Source organism: Arachis hypogaea, chromosome 3, assembly GCF_003086295.3.
Source record: "Arachis hypogaea cultivar Tifrunner chromosome 3, arahy.Tifrunner.gnm2.J5K5, whole genome shotgun sequence".
NCBI lineage: Eukaryota > Viridiplantae > Streptophyta > Magnoliopsida > Fabales > Fabaceae > Arachis > Arachis hypogaea.
Window position 1 is genome coordinate 139,205,623 of NC_092038.1, and position 19,787 is coordinate 139,225,409.

The 19,787-nt window shown below is 36.4% G+C and overlaps 3 protein-coding genes across 10 annotated transcripts; all 3 read left to right on the forward strand.

Annotated features, from left to right (window-relative positions):
- The first annotated feature begins 7,079 nt into the window (after positions 1-7,079).
- LOC112734538 (uncharacterized) lies at positions 7,080-10,527 on the forward strand. Of its 7 annotated transcripts, XM_072228640.1 has the most exons (6): positions 7,158-7,707; positions 7,817-7,841; positions 7,955-8,145; positions 8,262-8,324; positions 9,638-9,897; positions 9,983-10,527. In XM_072228640.1, exons 5-6 carry the CDS (start codon positions 9,756-9,758, stop codon positions 10,174-10,176), a joined length of 336 nt encoding a protein of 111 aa, XP_072084741.1. In that variant the 5' UTR covers positions 7,158-7,707; positions 7,817-7,841; positions 7,955-8,145; positions 8,262-8,324; positions 9,638-9,755; the 3' UTR covers positions 10,177-10,527. The 7 variants fall into 7 exon arrangements, 6 of the variants coding, with proteins under 6 accessions (XP_072084735.1, XP_072084740.1, XP_072084733.1 ...); XM_072228634.1 differs by lacking the exon at positions 7,817-7,841 and having other exon boundaries at positions 7,080-7,707; positions 8,728-9,897; XM_072228639.1 differs by lacking the exon at positions 7,817-7,841 and having other exon boundaries at positions 7,112-7,707.
- Positions 10,528-13,979: 3,452 nt separating this feature from the next.
- Positions 13,980-17,185, forward strand: LOC140172955 (E3 ubiquitin-protein ligase SINA-like 10). Of its 2 annotated transcripts, none has more exons than XM_072228624.1 (2): positions 13,980-14,757; positions 14,996-16,055. In XM_072228624.1, exons 1-2 carry the CDS (start codon positions 14,479-14,481, stop codon positions 15,236-15,238), a joined length of 522 nt encoding a protein of 173 aa, XP_072084725.1. In that variant the 5' UTR covers positions 13,980-14,478; the 3' UTR covers positions 15,239-16,055. The 2 variants fall into 2 exon arrangements, with proteins under 2 accessions (XP_072084725.1, XP_072084726.1); XM_072228625.1 differs by lacking the exon at positions 14,996-16,055 and adding an exon at positions 16,218-17,185 and having other exon boundaries at positions 14,401-14,757.
- LOC112734539 (E3 ubiquitin-protein ligase SINA-like 10) lies at positions 15,365-16,055 on the forward strand. The gene has a single exon (XM_072228629.1). It carries the CDS (start codon positions 15,365-15,367, stop codon positions 15,842-15,844), a length of 480 nt encoding a protein of 159 aa, XP_072084730.1. The 3' UTR covers positions 15,845-16,055.
- Positions 17,186-19,787: the final 2,602 nt, after the last annotated feature.

Consider the following 19,787-nt stretch of genomic DNA (forward strand, 5'->3'; position numbering starts at 1 on the left):
AGTGGACTCTATATGCACCTCCTGTATCAAACTACGATTTTCCATACCAGGCTTAGTGCTTGCGAGATTGGATAACACATCGACACGAGTATTCTGTTCTCTAGGTACATGCTTGATTAGAAAAGAGTTGAAAGACTGCACCTCTTGTTGTACTTTCTTTAAGTACTATTGCAATAACGGGTCCTGTGCTTGGTATTTTCCATTGACTTGGAAGGTTACTAACTGTGTATCACTAAACACGGTTACCTCTATTGCCCCGACATCCTGAGCCAGTGCCAATCTCGCGTTCAAAGCCTCACACTCAGCTTGATTATTTGAGATAGGAAAATCAAATTTAATGGAGGTCTCGATCACCATGTCTTCTCCTTTGATTAGGATGAGACCTACTTTCCTGTACTGGACATTGGAAGCTCCATCCAAGTGAAGCTCTCATATCGGTGTGTTGGAGTCAGGGTGCATCATCTCAGCCAGAAAGTCTACCGTCGCTTGAGCCTTGATGGCTGAGTGTGGTTCATAACGTACGGCAAATTGTGATAATTCAATAGACCAATTCATCATCCGCCCTGCGAGATCAGATTTCTGCAAAATCCTCTTAATCGGTTGGTCGGTTCGCATGATTATTAAATAACTTTGAAAATATTGGCGTAACCGACATGCCGATGTAAGTAACGCAAAGGCAAGCTTTTCAATTTTTGAATATCGTATCTCAGGTCCTTGAAGAACCTTACTAACAAAGTATACTCGACGTTGATATTTATACTGATCTTCTAAGACCAAGGCTGAGGTCAGGATATTTTCAATCACGGATTCACGGATAAATATAGAAACAGAGGCATGACATGCTTAGGTTTTGCTAAAATATGAGGGGATGAAAGTAAATTTTTAAAATGCTGAAAAGCAACCTCACATTCCTCCGTCCAAGCGAAGTCAACATATTTTCTCATCAAATTAAAGAATGGTTTAGCCTTAGCAGTGAAAGCTCCCAAGAACCTTGAGAGGGCAGCCAACTAACCTGTGAGCCTTTGAACCTCTTTGAGATTCCGAAGACTCGACATGTCTAAGATTGCCTGGCACTTTTCAGGATTGGCTTCTATGCCTCTTTGGGTAACCATGAATCCTAAGAATTTACCTCCCTAAACTCCAAAGGCACACTTCACTAGATTCAACCTCATCCAGTGAAGTCGGAGACAGCTAAATACTTCATTCAGGTCATTGATCGGGTTGGAAGCCTCGTTGGTTTTTATTAGCATATCATCAATGTAGACTTTCATGTTCTTTCCGATCTGTTGTTTGAATACCTTTACCATTAGCCTCGTGAATCCTAAGAATTTACCTCCCCAAACTCCAAACACACACTTCGCTAGATTCAACCTCATCCTGTGAAGTTGGAGGCAGTCAAATACTTCCTTCAGGTCTTTGATTAGGTCAGAAGCCTCGTTGGTTTTTATTAGCATATCATCAATGTAAACTTTTATGTTCTTTCCGATCTGTTGCTCGAAGACCTTCTCCATTAGCCTTTAGTATGTTGCCCCTGCATTTTTTAACCAAAAACACATTATGCATAGCAGTGAATTCTCTCAGGGGTGATGAAAGCTATTTTATCCTCGTCATCTTTATGCATCGGGATCTGGTTATAACCACTATAAGCATCTCTATGAATAATTTTGGTGCTGATTTTTCATTTGCTTTCCAGATTGAGGTGTCCAAGATGCATTTGGAAAGTGGGGATGTTGGGACACCAAAAGGGGCATTGGAAGAAGCTAAGGCGTTGAATTCAAGGATGAAGCATAGTGGGAACCTAAGCAGCAAAGATATGTTGTTTAAAGCTGATAAGATTGATCTCAAGAGTTTGGATGATGAGCTAGAAAAGCACCTTACAAGGATTCTATCTAGACATATTGATGCCAAAAGGCCTAAAGAAGAGTGGGAGATTTATTTGGTAAAACTAAATTTGCAACATGTTGTGGTAAATGGGGCCTATGGCACTGTCTATAAGGGCACCTATGATGGCCAAGATGTTGCAGGTTTTAATTTGAACTCTTAGTTGTCTTTTTGTTGTCCAAAGAATTCAAAATCTGTTATTTGTCGAACAATTATTCAATGTTTTTAGATACTAAAAGTTTTGGTATCTGGTTAAGGTTTAATTAATCTTTAAGCGTGTCGTAAATTGAATAATTGTGATCGAATTCAAGAGACATTCTGAGTGCTGCTGTGCTGAATTTTGTAGTGAAAGTGTTGGATTGGGGTGAGGATGGTGGTGCTTCTGCAGCTTCCTTAAGAGCATCATTCCAGCAGGAGGTTACTGTTTGGCAAAAACTTGATCATCCAAATGTTACTGATGGTTATCAGTGGCTAAGTGAATGGGGGAGGGTTGAATCTTAGCCCCTTTTCGTTGAGTAACTCTTGCAGACCTTTAAAAATGCTTTAGGAGATATTTCTGCTTTTTGTCTCGTCACTAGTCAAGAGACTTTTTCTTTGTCTCGTAATCAGTGAGGAGATCATTTTTAATTTTGTCTCCTATAAACAGAATCAGAAATTGAGTAGAATAGAAAGAGAGAATCACACCCAGAAGTATCCTGGTTCAGCTGCTAAGTGCAGTGCAGCCTACATCTAGTCTCCATCACAACAATGATAGAATTTCACTATAATCCAACAGATTACAAACACCAATTCTCCCTAGAAACTATCCTTCCTATCTGGGACAAGTTCAGAATCTATCCCTAATCCTGAACTTGACTTAGTCACCTACCAAGCTTTCAACTGCTAAGTGCTAACCCAAATTGCAAGGGGATTCCCACAGAATCATGATACACAACACAGATGTACAAAGGACCTCTAGGACATCTATGGCTTTTTCTTTTAATTTTGTACTCTCTGCCTTTTTCCGCTCACTGGCTTTTTCTTACAAACCTCACACAGTTTGCCTTTTTCACCATGAGACTCAAGACAGACAAAACTAAACAGAAAAATACAACATGAAACGCATTGAAGGAGAAGAACTTCTGTTAGCTTGGGTAGCTATGAGAACTCTGTGCTTTTCACTCTTTTCTCCTTGTCTCAAGCCTTGGCTGTTCACCCTTATTATAGAAGGAGAAGTCTCCAAGGTTGAAACGGTTCAACCGAGCTAATCTTCTTCTTCTTCAAAATCAAAACCGGTTCGGACAGAGAGAGAAGAGGAAACCGAATGCAAAATCTAACATGCAATTACCTCACTCTCATCCCATCTCATCAAGCTTCATCAATCTGAGCCTTCCATCTTGACTTGGTCCCCAAGACGAATTTCTGACCCTTGATGAACCCTTGATCCTTGACAGCTCTATCTGCTCTATCTTCTGCTTCTTTCCCACGTAGCTACAGTAGCTACCTCCTGTGATAGATGAACAAAAGTAGAGATGAGCCATACTCCAGAGATCTTCTTCTTTGACCGAATTGGATCTTCCACCATTTTTAGGCATGGTGATCCTGAGACTTCTTCACCACATCTTACCATAAATGGCAAAGATCTCAGCCACACCATACTATAGATCTTCCTTTTGCAAGAGCCATCATCACCTTGGCCTCTTGTTTGATCATAGCTTTACTGTTGCTATACCTTACCTCTGATGGTTTGCTTCTTCTGTGACATGACCGAAGAAGAGAGAAAGAGAGAAGAGAGAAGGGAGAAAAAGGTTTCAATGGATTTGATAAATGAAATTAAAATGAGTTAATTCCCTACTCCCCATGCTTAGTAATGTGTAACTCATTAAAAGCGATCAAATCAATTCCCACTTTCTCTTTCATGTTTCCAATGCTATTAATGCAAGTTAATTGAATTTGAAATCCATTCAAAGAGGGAAGTTGGTGTCCGTGGGAAGCATGCAGCCTTTGCTTTCTCTCTTTTTCAATTTCGGACCAAGCCTTTGTTGGTCTTTCAATATAGTGATTTTTTTTTGGGCTGCACCATAATTTTCTAGCCTAATTCAAGTTGCCTGATACAATAATTCAGCCATATATTTGATAGGATTTCTTGTACAAGGCTGAATTTATTTAGCATATTTGGGCTTTGATTTGCTTTTGTGCCTAATAACCAAAATCTGCATAATAATAAAATTATTAATAAACACATGTGAGTTAAACTTCAAATTAATAATTTTGTAATTAATTATTTTAATAATATTTGATCATCATCATATTAATTTAGAGTTTTTCAAACTCATCAGTTACAAAAGTACAAACTTACTTGTCACTCATGCATTTAAATTTGAATTAAATGTTACTGCTTTGTTAAGAGCAAGATGATTTTTTGTTAATCATAAATTTTTCTCCAGAATGTTCTTCCATTTTTGTGATAGAACCTTTTTTAAATCGTTGCAACCCGATTTTTCGCCGTTAGAAACTTCATGACAAAAAATTTGGTCGAGATGAACGCATATAGATTGTTGAGTGTCTTCCTCTACAAAATTACATTGTAGGCTGTGGAATCCTGAAGGACAATGAACTCACCTTGTATTACCCTTATGCTCACACCTTTTCCTATAGTGAAGAGGAGGTCCACAACCCCATCCAACTTGATGTAGTGATCTCCTAGACCCATAACCTCCGGGAGATGGGGTTTCAAGTGCTGATCTTTCAATCCCAGAGCATCAAATGCATTTCTAAAGAGAAGGTTCGAGTCTGCGCCGGTGTTGACGAGGATCCTCTTCACAATGCCATTACCCAGCATGGCCGTGATAACCAAGGCTTCATCCCCATCCGATGTGGCAATCAGGAAATCTTCTACTGTGGACTAGACTACTGGGATACTGGTTACCTTGAGAACTTCATAGGTTGCAGCCTTTACATCCCTTTTGACAACATTGTTGGACCTTGGCAAGCCGTTCCTCCCAATCACCACGTTGACTACAACCTGAGTTGTGTCTTCTGTACTTTTCGGAGGTCTGAAGTTTCTTGGATTCCTAGTTTGTTGATCTTCGTCCTCGTTACGCCATCTTGACGGTCATATGTGTTGGACAAATTCCAGAAGCTTTCCATCTTGGATTGCTTGCTCTAAGGCATCCTTCAGATCAATATAGTCCTCAGTCTTGTGACTATAGGACTTGTCAATGCTGAACTTTTTTAGCGATGCTTTGGTTCGGATTTGTCTTGATTTTGGCAATATGCCTTGGTGAGAGACTTGTTGATAAACCTCGGCAAGGAAGCCACTAGAGGGTGTAGGAGGTACACTTTTCGACTCGAGGAATAGGAGGTTTTAGGGACGAGATCTGTCCTAAGTTTCTGCCTTTTTAAGGAGACGGCGTTGGGTTCTTTTTTTTGGTAGAAACCACCTTTAAAATATCATTGTCACGCATGTATGCCAAAGTGATCTGGTGGATTTCTTCCATAGACTTTACATCCTTGGAAGTTAAGTGCCTACGAAAGTCCTCTTCCAACAACCCAACAATTAAACACAAACATACGACTTCTGGGTTTCGCATATTCACCTCCAAGCGTGCTTTATTGAACCGATCCAGGTAGTTTCAAATACTCTCACCCACCCTTTGTTCCACCCCCAATAGGGAGTCTGGGTGTTTTGCTTGGGTCCTCCTGGTAGTGAAGTGAGCCAGAAATTTGACCTTGATATCAACAAAGGAAGAGATCGACCAATCAGAAGGTAGTGTATTAAACCACATTATGGCTGGACCTGACAAGGTTATCAGAAACACTTTGTATCAGATCACATCTTCAACTCCTTCTAAATTCATTCTAGCCTCAAAGGCATCAATATGCTCTTGAGGATCCGTCTTGCCATCATACTTCAAGTCCGTAAGCTTGTCAAAATGCTTTGGCAATCGCACTTGGCGTGGGAGGCAAACGGGGTTTGTCCCATGATGACGTGTTCTCGAAATTCTCTATGCCTTTTAAGAGTAGCACTGCTCTACGGAGTCCGCCTCCTTTTAGACTAGGCAGATCGTGACTCTTCCCATGCTTGAGAATTGCCATGTTGTTGGGATGACCTTCTTTCGTCTCTACGGCGTGGGGGAGAAGGTGAGGTCCGCCAGTGTTCCTTCCTTTGTTCAGGGTTTCTGGCATAGGACTCCTCCCGTTCTCTGGCCGGACAACTTTGGGAACGAAAGTGTCTGGATAATGAGCACTCAGCCAATTGTCGTTGAAATTCCAATTGGTAACGCTCCAACTCCTGCACCCTCTGTTGCATTTCTTGCATGGCATGGTGATAGTCATCTCCAAGGCCAGCGAAATGATGGGTTTCTTAGTTGATGTGTTCATGATTTTCATAGTCGGACAGGACTTCCTCTTGACTTGGTGTGACATCAGTCTCGTGTCCATCCTCCCGTTTGTTGGCTTTTCAAAAGGGTTTTTAGATTAACTGTAGAGTAAATTCGTCACTCAGCCATGATTCCCAAAGTGGGATCCTCACAGACGGCACCAAATATTCGTGCTTGGAGCGGGTTTACGAACTAAAGATGTGGAGATTGGAAATCCCAACTTTGTCAAGCGCTGAACGAGGCCGGGAGGACAACCTGCAAGATACTCTAATGTTTAAAGTCAGTAGAGTGTTTTAGTGAGAGCCTTTTTCTATATGTTTACCTGATGGTTACTTCTCTTTTTTAGCTTTTGCTTTGTGGGGCTGCCGTTTTTTCAGCACATCGTGCTTATTGTAGCACATTATTGCCGATATTCGACAATTACATGCTTTGATGGTATAACTGTTGTGATATCCGGCCGTTATCTCGTGAAGTCGGTCATAACCTTAATCACTTTATTAGTTACATTCTCTTTTGTCCAAAACACATGCAATTATTGGTATTCTTCTGTGTGAAATCCGATTTAGATTTAATAACCTTCTCCATACACTTTATGAATATTTCTTTGCTTTTTAAAATTAAACCTGTTCATTTGGATTAAATAATTCTCCATACACTTTATGAATATTTGTTTTCTATTTTGTGCTCGTCCAAATAATAATAATAAAAAGGTTTAATTACTCTGTTAGTTCCTATAGTTTCACGAAATTTTCAATTAAGTCCCTATACTTTTTTCCTTTTAATTAGGTCCCTACACCAATTTTTTTTCAATTAGGTCCCTCCTGTGACCAAACAGTTAGATTTAACAGAATATTCGGTTCCTAAATTAAAGATTCTCTAACTTTTTTCTAAATCTCTAATTCTCTTTCACTCTTATTTTCTGAAATACCAAAATAACCCTCCCACTCCCAGGATTAGCATCCCCCAAGTGACCTTCGGTCCTGCCATGGCAGAATTAGCGGAGCGTTTCTTTGAACGAGGAAGCTCATCTACGGCGGCGGCGGCGGCCACCTCGGTCTTGTCAGCTTCTTTGGCGTCCAAAGACTCCGGCAAGGCCATGACCACCTCTTCAACAGGCGGAGAAAAAGACTTGTCTGCATCACAAACGTTCACAACCTCCTTCAACGAACTCGTATCTTGCAGATCAGAGGAACGTAGGTCCGAGTCACCAGATCCATTCCCAGATTTGTTGGCATCATCGAGAATCTCCTCAGAGGGAAGAACAACTAATGCGGCGTCCTGGGTCACCTGGAAGTTTCATAACAAGGTCGTGAATTTCGGTGAAATTCATCGACAAAAATTAATTTATATTAATTAGATTTTATAAAATCAGTTCAGATTACCCAAAATCTGAAAGAGAGGAACCCGTGAAAGGAGCGTGGAAGTGGCAAACTCCTAATTCCTCCCTGTTCAGATTACACAACATGTATGATATTAGTTTTCACTTTTCAGCATCATGATTGTAAAGAAATTTGAGTCTGTCTTCAATTGCATATGTTTTACTTCATGATTACTTGAATACTTATTTATTACAGACCTCACTACTTGCCATCCTACTTGGTAAGTTAACTCTATATATTTTTACATTTCATTATGTTAATTCCCCTTGTTCTGAAGTAAAAGTTTATCATTCATCAATTAATGTTTAAGTGCTATGTTTAACATGTTTGCAGGTTTCATCCTTGGGTGAATAGGTGCTATTGCCCTTCACAAGAGGTGGCTAAGAAAGCACAACAAGACGGCCTTAGTAAGGAACAGATCAAAGTTTGTGGTTTGCCCAATCGGCCAGATAGTAATCATATGCGGTCGTAACAAGAACCTAGCATCCACCCTTGAAGCTATCGAATGGAAGGTTCCAGTAAAGGTGCCAATTTAACAGGCTTCACTTCTTAAATCTATGTTGTACGAATTGCAAGTACTAGAGATGAGCATAACAGAATAGGACATACTAATCAAACTTTTGTTGTTTGGTTTGTGTAGATTAGGGGATTTGAGAAACAAATGGCAAAATGGATGGGAGCCTGTGATTGCATCATAACAAAAGTAAGTTAAGCCAATTTGCTGGTAAAAAATTGACATGTATAGTTAGCTTTTCAAATTGCATCATTCTTTATTCTAGTGGGTTGGATTTACCATTATGAGCTACCAATTCTGGTAAAAAATCTCTCTTGTATATAGGAAATGAGTTTAACATTATGCTGTACACTTCAGTCTAATGGTTTTTGTTCAATTCTCCTTTTCTTCTCCTTCTTGGAATTGTATTTAGCATTTCATAAACCAAGATTTTGCTTTGTAACGGGCCACTTTATTAAGAAATTAAATATTATTTGTCTTTAAACTTGCATTTACAGTGATATATTCATTTTAGAACCACATCTTTAAACTTGCATTTACAGTGGCATATTCATATAATGTAAACTTAATTTTTATTTTCTGTTATATGCAGCCATCTTCCCTAACTACTCTCCAAGATTGTGTATATGGCATTGATATTCAAAACTTTGATATGATCATATATGGTTGCATATATTTACTTTATGCAATAAATTGTTGGGACACCTGATGAACTGAAGTCTACTCTCTCAAAATCCTTCTCGGCTCAAAATCGTCCATTATCAATGTTATTATTGATCTTTATGCTAGGGAGTGGGAGGCTGTAACACAAGAACTGATTTTTAAATTTTAAATTTCAATAATACAAATTATATAGCCTTGTGGTTCTTTATTGTGTACCATGATATGATAAAGACACAAATTATATTCTATGAATCCACACAAATATAAAATGTTACATTATCATAATGAATACTTAAAGGATGAAAACTGAATTTTATATATGCTTATTACTAATACTTTTATTTCATTTTTTCCATTCTTTTTTTTAGGTTCTTAAGATAAGGTATTTTGAAAGTAAAAAAAAAAAAGAGAAGATATTTTTGGTACAATTTGTATATAAATAAGCAAAAGAATGATAATGACAAAATAAAAGAGATTATAGAAATATTTTTCATGTCTTAGAATCATTGAATATGAATATAGGAATATCTTTCATTGAATATTTATAATTTTACCGAATTTTCAATTAAGTCCCTATATTTTTTTTTTCAATTAGGTCCCTAAGGGTATAAAAGTAATTTCACAATTGACTAACATTTTTTTGACGTTTAATGTTAATAGGGACTAAATTGAAAAAAAATTAATGTATAAGATCCAAATAAAAAGATAAAAAGTACAAGGACCTAATTAAAAATCTCGTAAAATTATAGAAACCAACAGAATAATTAAAACTAATAAAAATCATAATTTTTCTTTTATGTTTTATTCTTCCTTTTTATTTTATTTTCTCATCCAAACAGAGAAGAATAAAATTTTCGAACGTCTACATAAGGCGGTGTAACAAACAGGCAAACATAGAGAGTGGAGTGTTCCATTTCAAAATTCAAAATTTGAATAAAGCGAAGAGGAAAAAGAAAAATGGCTTCAGTTTCCGGCAACATGAAGGGTTTCTACAGGCAGAAGAAAAGCAACACCAAATCTTCCAAAAAAGCCTCTGCCAAGTCAGGTGCAGCCCAACCTACCGCTCTCGTCTCTCACGGAGGCAAACTTGATCTTCAAGGTCCCTATTCTCTTCTTCAATCATTCCCCTAATTCTATTTCCTCTATTAATTGATTAACGATGGTTTTGTTGAACTGCTGATCAGATGATTACAGTGCATGCGAGGCAATGCTGCGGCAATTCGACATGAACATGGCGTATGGCCCTTGCGCTGGGATGACAAGGACGGCACGGTGGGAGCGTGCGCAGAAGCTTGGTCTTAACCCTCCACAGGAAATCGAGAAGCTCTTGAAGAGTGGCAAGGTTCAGAACGAGTCCTTGTGGGATGGTCGCATTTAGGAGCTAGGGTTTTTCTTACCTATGCCCAAAATCGAATCTGTTTGGGTGTTTAGGTTTTGTTTAGGGTTTGATGGCTGGGGTAAAATAGTATTCGGCTTCTTGCTGGGTCCTATTTCCCTGCTTCTATACCACTATGTTATATCAATGAAGTTCAATATGTTTTGATCTATGTAATATCTAATATGTTATTGGACCTGTCTCTAGATGTTAATTAATTCTAGTTAACCTGTTATTAAATCATGGTTTTCTTTTCAGGATTTGACATTGTTACTCTTGATCACATCATGATAATGTTAGTTGGGTACTGTCAAAATATTTCAGTGTATTAAATAAATTGGTAGCTTGTCTTTATTTCTGGTTCTGAGATATAGAGCTATTTTGCTTGCTTGTCTTTAATTTTGGAAGGAATTGGTGGAATGATTCTTCATCATTGTAGTGGAGCGAAGAATACAGGGTAACATGTATATCAAAAGAAGAGAGCATGTTCATTGAAGACACCATTAGGTATGTCCAACGAGAGAGTATATCGCTGATCTTAGAAGGGATATATCAATTTCTGTATTGTTCAGCCTATAGCCTCCCTATGAAGCATGACACAGGTGTAATGCCTATACTCTCCTGTTAGGGTGCGAAGAAATTTTGGGGTTTAGGGGCTTCAAGCCACTTGATGAAGCAAGAGCTATCGCTCCTCCAAGGCCCATGTAGGAGTATTTGGTGATTCTGCTGCCTATGGTAGGTGTCATCTCCAATTTGACCTTATTATTAGGTATAATTATGGTTGAAGTAATGAAGTTTCCCATTTTAGTTACTCTTATCAATTTGACGCCGACTAAATCAAATTTGATGAAACAAGTGTTAGATATATGATAGAATTGCTCTATGCATGCAATTTGTTTCAGGCACTAAGGTCTAGCGAAGTTGGCTGTACACTATACAGGTAGTAATTTCTGTGTAGTTTATGTGAAATTTACAATTGCACGAGTTTGATTATCCTTTAATGCAATCATACGGAAGAAATTGACTTCACCAATTGAATAATTCAACGGTGAGTGATTTAATAAATTTCCTATTATTTTGAAGTTAGTTTCTCATGAATTATGTTAAAACATGAAATACTACCTCACAAATAGATAGCAGATTGTTTTCCAAAATATCCTTTTGACTCTTATAGGGAATGAAGATTCTGTCATGCCGATTTTCATTAGCTGCATAAATATGGCATTTTGAGCATTAGGTTCATCCTTCCTCGCATTGAGTTGTCAGACTCAATGTATATTTGGTGTTGAGATCTGTTGCTCTACTTAGCTTCATAATTATAATTACAATCAAGACAATCAACAGTGGTATTCATAGCAGGATATCTGGATGCTGTGTTGCCTTCTTTTTTGAAGTAATGAAGTACTAAACACACATTAACTTTTAAACATATGTTTCAATTTATGTGGTCAATTAGCTGTTTAAGATGTTAACAAGTTATAGCTGGCTAATGATAATTTACTAATAGTAAGTTATAAAGTACAATGCTATATAAATATAGAATCGCTGCATTTTTGTTTCTTATGTTTGTCTCTTGTGGCTGTCTCATGTCTTTTGTTCTTTTGAAGCTGGCCTTTTCTTATGTTGGTCTCAGATTTTCAAGGATTTCTCCTTTCTTCTATTTAGTCTTTTAAGGGTTTTTTTTTTTTTTGTGTCTAGACAAGGAAAGAAACAAAGCAAAAACTATCTTAAATCCGAGCGGATGATTCGTTGGAGATTAACACCAGGCTCAGACCAAATAACATGATTAGAGTTACTCTTGGCACCATATTTAGCCATCCAATCCGCAGCTCTATTTGCTTCTCGGGACATCCATTCAACGTGAACAAACCAAGGACGAGATAAAAGCTCCTGAATCTTGAGAACCAAATCTGTTACTTCAGATGAATACCCACTTGTAAGCTCATGCATGATGGGCAGAATGTCAAGGTAATCCGTTTCACATATAATATCCCTCAAACCGCAATTCCAAGCTAAAACCAGCCCCTTCCAAGCAGCAAATAATTCACATCTGATTATAGACCAAGGGGGAATGCTTCCAGAGCAGCCCGAGATCCAATCTCCCTTAGAATCTCTAATAATACACCAAAATCCCGCTAAATTTGAATCCATATACAAGCTTGCATCACAATTAACTTTAAAACCATTGCCTACCGGTGGTTCCCAACACATGCAATTTCGGAGAGACCTAAAGGCATTGCTTCGATTCCTGTAAAGCTGTAAGTTCTTGGCGGTAATTCTGGCCAAGGCAACAACCTTATGGTCTGTCCAAGGGTTGTCAATGTTGAATATGTCATTGCACCTATGTCTCCATACCCACCAAAGCCCTGCACCAAAGGACGCCTCATTGTTAGCCAAGGCCTTCCGAAACCACTCTTCAAGAGCAGTACCAGCCGTCGAGTCCAGGATACTAGGATCCAACATATACCAGATTCTTTTAAGGGTTTAATCACATCACAGTCCCATTTGAATAAATTTTATCTTTTTTATTTTTTTTTTTTTTTGGAAAATGTCCATAGTTCCTGTCGAAGGGAATTGGAAACAAAATAAGGTAGATTCCTAGATTTAGTTACACACTTTCTGCTTTTTAGTTATCTTACAACATGTCTTTAGGTGGAAAAACAAGACAAAAGTTCGGGTCATTTAATGTCTATATAAACCGAAACAGCCTTGCTCATATCTCACTCAATTTGCTAAACACTTGTTGTCTTTTGGTACCTCACATACAAAGCATATGCATTTTGTATGAAGCAGGAGTAGCACATAGGATTTTGGTGATGCTAGCTGTAAAAGTAACAATCTAAAAGACAATGGGAAGGATCAAATGATTTTGGTTGGTATTGCATTTCTGGTTCGAGCAGTGGTTTATTGAGCGTCTCGGTTTGTATCAGATATGCTGGTGACTAAGTATAACTTAATTTGTCTTCATTATCTCAAGTTATATATATTTTGTGTATCAACGCTAGAGGTTGGTATCCAATTATTCCAGGTTCAGTTTTTCCTTGAAGCGGTTTGAGACCAATCTTTGAGAATGATCATGCTCCATATAAGTTGGAGCAGAGATTTGCCCGTTGAAGCTGTTGTGTTGGTCTTTACTCAAATGGATGGAAGTGATCAAAGTGAACACAAAGGGAGGATCTGCCATCGCAAGATTATAGGTGTTCCAACTTCCAAAGAAAGGATGCGTATTCTAAAATTCTAAGCTTTTCCTCAGTATATTAACGAAAACTGCGAGTTAATATGGACATACGAAGTTGATGGCAATGATGAATGGGAACAATATCATAATAGATGCAAACTTTTCAATGCAATGTGTTGTTCATAGGCACTATACAAGTTAGTCCAGTAATTGTAGATTACGCATATAAGATAACAAACATGGAACTATGGAAGGTACACTGCGGAACTAGTGGAGACTCTGTGAAGGAGATATGTAAGGAAAGATATATTTGCATTCGCACATGGGAGCCACATAGCATTCAGGAGATGTCTATTTTTTTCAAAATAAATATGGTGTAATAACAAAAGAAAAAACATCAAGAATCAAATGAGATTTTTTGTTTTAATACAAACATGGCCCAAAATAAAGTACAACAGTATGCAATAATTGGTAGTGTTTATCATTGTATTCATTAATTAAAAAACATTTTCATAAAGATATTTTTGTCATTGTAATATTATCTTCATGGGGGAAGATGTCTATCATGACTATTCACCTTATTAATTAGCACTACTTAAAAAGGAAATACGTATTAGTATTACATTCTAGAAAAAGAGTGTTTAACTATTTATTAGTGTCTCATTTTAACAAACTGATATTTTTTTCTTCCGGAAAGGCCAAAGTGTCCTTTTTTGCAAGGATATTTTTGTTAAAAGTTAATTTTTTAAGTCCGTAATTTAAAATAGAGAAAAAGATAAATAAGTTCTTAACCTTTTGTCTTGCGGATATTTTTGTTTCTGATCATTGAAAAATATTTTTAAATTTCTGACATTCACAAAATTTAGACAGATCAGTTCCTCCGTCCAAATGCCTCCGTCATGAACTGATCCGTCTAAATGCCTCCGTTAAGGACTAATCTGTCCAAATTTTATGAAGGTCAATGACTTAAAAATATTTTTCAATGGTCAGACACAAAAATATTCGCGGAGCAAAAGGTTAAGACCCTATTTGTCCTTTTCCTTAAAAATAAAATAAAAGGAAAAGGGAGAATAAAAAACTTTGGTTTGTGCTGAGCATTGATAGAAGAAGCAGGCTCGTGAAGAAACATGGTGAAGATCTCGCTTGGCGGATACGACGATGGGGAAGGACCTAGCAACCGGATCCAGAAGCGACTCAGGATGGAACCAGAAGATGGCCAAGCAAGCAGAAACGAAAAGGAGGAGCATGCAGGAGATGGCGGCGAGGCTAGAAGTGCAGAGCATGATGAAAACCCTGTTGGATCTGTAAGCGACGATAAGGATAGGTCTATTTCTGTGACTATCATCGACCCCGATGTCCTCGATTGCTGCATTTGCTATGAACCCTTGACTTCCCCTGTTTTCCAGGTCAGTTTCCCCCTTCTTTATTCAATTTGGGCTTGATGCATGCTTCTGATTGCTATGTTAGAAAGGAATTATCATAATCAGAACCATTTGAGACTGGAGAATAAATGATTTTAGGGTTTGAAAGCTTGATTTGTTCCTTTGCAATATTCTTTAACTGTTTCAGTTTGTTGTCTCATTTAAATTTAGTGAAATATCTAACGATAAAATTTGTTTGTGATCCGTTAAATGGAGAATTCAGTGTGAGAATGGTCATATTGCTTGCTCTAATTGCTGTGCCAGACTTGGGAACAAGTGTCCCATGTGCTCAATGCCCATTGGCTATAACCGCTGCAGAGCTATTGAGAAGGTGCTGGAATCTATTAAAATATCATGCCTGAATGCAAAATATGGTTGTAAACATATGTTTAGTTTTTTTTTTTTTTTGGTTTCCCACGGTATCCCCCAACCCGGCAGGTCAAGGACTAATCCGTCGCGGTACTGAGCTCCATTTAAGGGTTTGCCGCTGGCCAATGGGTTGCTGCATGCACAAGGCGGGATTCGAACCCCCGACACTTGCTTAAGCGGACTAGTGAGCTAACCACTAGACCAACCCAACTTGGTTAAACATATGTTTAGTTACAGTAAAAAAAATGAACACGAGAAGGAATGTAACTTTCTGCCATGTTTATGCCCGCATTCAGGTTGTGACTTTCTTGCTTCATCTGAGGAGTTATCCCTCCACTTTAGCCATAGGCATATACATTCTGGAATACAGTTTACATACGATAAATTTTTCACTGTCTTCTTAAATCTTGATCACAAAACAATTGTTCTTCAAGAGAAGAATGATGCTAATCTGTTTGTTATTCACAATAACCATGAGCTTCTAGGGAATTTAATCCATATAACTTGCATTGGCCCCAAATCCAAGACAGGGTTTCATTATGATATCTTGGCTAGGTCCCAGGGAACCTCTCTAATATTGCAATCTTATACCAAGATTGTTCAAGGTCACTTTGCTGATGCTCCTTCAGCAGGGATGCTTTTGATTCCTTCTGATTTTTTTGGTTCCGGCCAAATCAAGCTGGATATTCGCATAAGGTCATGATTTCATTACTTTGCTGGGGACTGACAGGTTTGTGTTGTTTGTATTCTTTGTTTACCACGTAGTAGATATTATAACTTAGTATTTAGTATTTAAGCACAAGTTGGAAGCTGAAGAATACTTGCAGTGATGTAAAGGATTATCGTTTCAAAACTGTCATGTAAATATGTTGTTTTCCAATTCCAATTCTATGCCTACACTTTATTGTTGTTCAGTCCAAGTGTTTCTGTTGTTCTTTGTCTTTTTAAAATTAAAAAAAAAAGTTTGTGGCTGGTTGAGTGCTTTTCCAGTCAAACTGCAAAGAGCTTCTCACTGGAATTTGGATTACACGAAATGTGTATTTACTTAGCTAAGATTCTTAGCCGTTTATATATAGGTGAAGACTCAATATGCCTGGAGTGAGGTCTAAATTTGTTGCTGCCTGCTGGTGATGTTATTAGTTTATTACTCGAGTATTTAGAGGCTTATTGCCATGGCTCCCGTGGCCAGTGTTATACACTTATACCTTTTTTAGTTAAAATTTTGAGGACTTTAAAGCTTTCTAATTTAAAGCTTTAAAGGGTCCTTCGTCTGGTCACCCTTAATAAAAAGAGTCAAATTTATAGACGAATGTGATGTCTAAAATTGTATATAGAGTTTATTCATGAAAAGTTTCAACTCATTTTTATCGAGCTTGATATACCCTAAGGCGATATTTACTATTAGGCTAACATAAATGAGCAAACAAATGATGATGATGATGATGATTGTCTCCAACGTGCATGGTGCAAAGTCTGTAATTATTGTAAAACAACCAAAAGGATAGTACAATGCGTGCAACTATAGTGTGTAGTGCACGAATAAGAAAAACCAAGCAAGCACAAGCATCTTATACTGACAAGACATAAGTGTAAAATAACACAATTGCAACGACAAAGATAAGGTGAGGTCTGTGATAGACCAAAACCAAAACCAAGGCAACCATGGCAGCCAATCCCGAAGGTGATGACGATGGCCCATCTTCACCATTGGACTTGTAATAATATTGTTTCAGTGGAACCGCGAGGCGTCCATAGAGAGCAGTTAGCAACAACACAAGAGGCAAGATCAAGAGTAGCAAGTTGGCGTTGGCCGTAGCTGTCTGCATGGAAGCCTTGTAGTTCATATATGATGAAATCCATAGCAACAACACCACGATGCCAACTATGGCAACAAGTTGTAGAGGTGGAGCAGATACAGAATACAGAGTTTTCCCTGACCACCCTTGTTTCAATTCTGTATCTGTTTTATCGCTCAAAGTCGAAGCCATTCCCTTGATTTCTTCTTCTTTTTTAAGATATTTATTAGTTTCTTGTGCACGTAGAGAACGGATAATGTATATAGTTACATATTTTCTCTACATATATAGCATAGCATAGTAAATATCTGTTTATTGCATGAGTTCCAACTTCCAAGAGTGAAAGCTGATTTTGACTCTATCTCCAGCCGAAGCCGACCTCTAATTTTGGAGTTTTGCCCACCGAGTTGGGCTGTGGTCACGTGTTTGATGGAGGAGCAAAGCGATAATGATGTGCAGATTATACCGCAATAATTGTTTCTATTTTATTCAGTGTTTTATCTCGGTGTTAATTTAACAAAACTTACGGCCTATATATCTTTTTGGAATGCTAAACGTCATAGAATTTATTATTTTTATTATTAATTAGTTATTAATATTTAAAAGTGAGTTAAAATATTATTAAATTATTAAATTAAAAAATTAAGTTAATAACTAAAAGTGACGGCTAATAGGGTTTTTAATGGGGAACGGATTTTTTCTGGTGGAGAAAAAAATTGATCTTGTCTAGTGAAAAATCTCAATTCTTAATAAAATTAACGGTTTTAATTATAATTATAATTATAATTATGACTATTATTTTCTCAATTTTTATAAACCTTTCTTTTTTTCGATTTTACTTTTCACGAGTCCATTTTCTTCTGTCGCAGTAACAACAAGAAGAAAATTTATCTTCTCAAATTCTTTAAACTCTTCTTCTTATCTTCAATTTCACACTCCACTCGTCCTATTCTCTTTCCCAGCAATAGCAACAAGAAGAAGAACCTTCATTCCTCGTCTTCTTTCTCCTACTTCAACAGCTGTGCGAGTAGAATCTAAGATTTGAATACCTTTTCAGGTTCTTCTTTCTCTTTCTCTTAATCACTAAATCCCTAAATTAATAATCCTTGTTGATAATAATTGATTTGAATTTGTGGTTGGTTTTGCAATTAGGGAGGAACCTTATACATTTGGGATATGAATGGTCTTATTAATTGGGAGACAAAACTTAGTGTTTGTTTGGATTCTAATTTATAAATGGGAGTTTGTATAAAATTAATTTGCAAATTTAATTTTGATGAAAAGTAAGTTTGTGTTAAAAGTGATTTATGTTTGGTAATTTTTATATTAAAATAAATTATAGTAAAATAAATATTGTTTGAATTACACTACTCAAAATTACTTTTAGATAAAAAATTACTAAAATAGATATCAACTTAAATAAATTTTTTATATTATTCTATTATTTTAATTTAGATATTTAAATAGATCTTATTAATTAATTTTATAATAAAATTAATATTTACTTACTAAAATAAAAATAACATATAAAAATTGGTAAAATATATTTTTATATCAAAAGCAAAAATAATATATGAAAAATATATCAAAAGAGTTATTCTCCACATACAAGGGTTTTCCCATATAAGTCATACAAGTCATTTATATTCACGCATTTTTTAGATTTTTCTCTGTGTTTCTTCTTTGTAATTTTTCTCTCTCGTAACCGTCGTTATCATTACCACTTCTTCCTCTTCCTTCTCTTCCTCTTTTTTTTTTCATTGAAATTTCTTCTCCTCTTTTCGTTTTCTCTTTCTCCTTCATCATCAGTTATCTCGTTTGTTGAAAATAATAAATAATTCAGGTTCAGATTGTCAATTGAAACAGAACGAAATTAATTATTGTTTTGAATCCAAGGCTAAGGTGTGGTTCAATTTAAAAGAAAAAATATAGCATTAGAGGAAAGATTTTTCTGCGGCAAATTTGGGTGTAGTACGAAGATATTTGGGTGTAACACGAAGATATTTGGGTGTATTTTAAAAATTTTTGGGTGTATTTTTATTCTGATAAGTTCTACATAGTTCAAAACTCTTCTTCTTTCTCCTTCTCATCTTCTACTGTTTCTTCTTTTTTTTTATCATCATCACCATCTTCTTCTTCTTTTTTTCTTATTCATCTTTTTTTTTATATTACCTTCTCAAGTTTCTTCTTGTTTTACTCTCTTAACAAGAATAAAAACAAAAAAATCAAACAAAGAAGAAGAAAAAACACATAATGCTGCAAAATTACTTGAAAGAGGATGAACTTACATTTATTTAACTAAAAGAAAGAAAGAAATAAGGTAAAAGAAGAAAAAAAACACAGCATTAGAGAAAATATTTTTTTGTATTTGCAACAAATTTGGGTGTAGCACGAAGATATTTGAGTGTATTTTAAGAACTTTTGGGTGTATTTTTATTCTGATAAGTTCTGCATAATTCAAAACTCTTCATCTTCCTCCTTCTCATCTTCTACTGTTTCTTCTTTTTTTTATCATCATCACAATCTTTTTCTTCTTTTTTTTATTCATCTTTTCTTTTTTATTTTACCTTATTAAGTTTCTTCTTGTTTTACTCTTTTAATAAGAATAAAAACAAAAAAATCAAACAAAGAAGAAGAAGAAACACATAATGTTGCAAAATTACTTGAAAGAGGATGAACTTACATTCATTTAACTAAAAGAAAGAAAGAAATAAGGAAAAAAGAAGAAGAAAAAAATGCAGCTTTAGAGAAAATATTTTTCTGTATTGGAAGCAAATTTGGGTGTAACATGAAGATATTTTGGTGTAATACGAAGATGTTTTGGTGTATTTTAAGAATTTTTTGATGTAT

What these genes read in the sequence shown, in the direction of transcription:
- LOC112734538 (XM_072228634.1), top strand. Translation starts at nt 9,756, where the DNA reads ATGGCTTCAGTTTCCGGCAACATGAAGGGTTTCTACAGGCAGAAGAAA. An exon ending in AGGCAAACTTGATCTTCAAG is followed by an intron (nt 9,898 to 9,982) that starts GTCCCTATTCTC and finishes ACTGCTGATCAG; the next exon opens with ATGATTACAGTGCATGCGAG.
- LOC140172955 (XM_072228624.1), top strand. Translation starts at nt 14,479, where the DNA reads ATGGTGAAGATCTCGCTTGGCGGATACGACGATGGGGAAGGACCTAGC. An exon ending in TGACTTCCCCTGTTTTCCAG is followed by an intron (nt 14,758 to 14,995) that starts GTCAGTTTCCCC and finishes TGGAGAATTCAG; the next exon opens with TGTGAGAATGGTCATATTGC.
- LOC112734539 (XM_072228629.1), top strand. Translation starts at nt 15,365, where the DNA reads ATGTTTAGTTACAGTAAAAAAAATGAACACGAGAAGGAATGTAACTTT.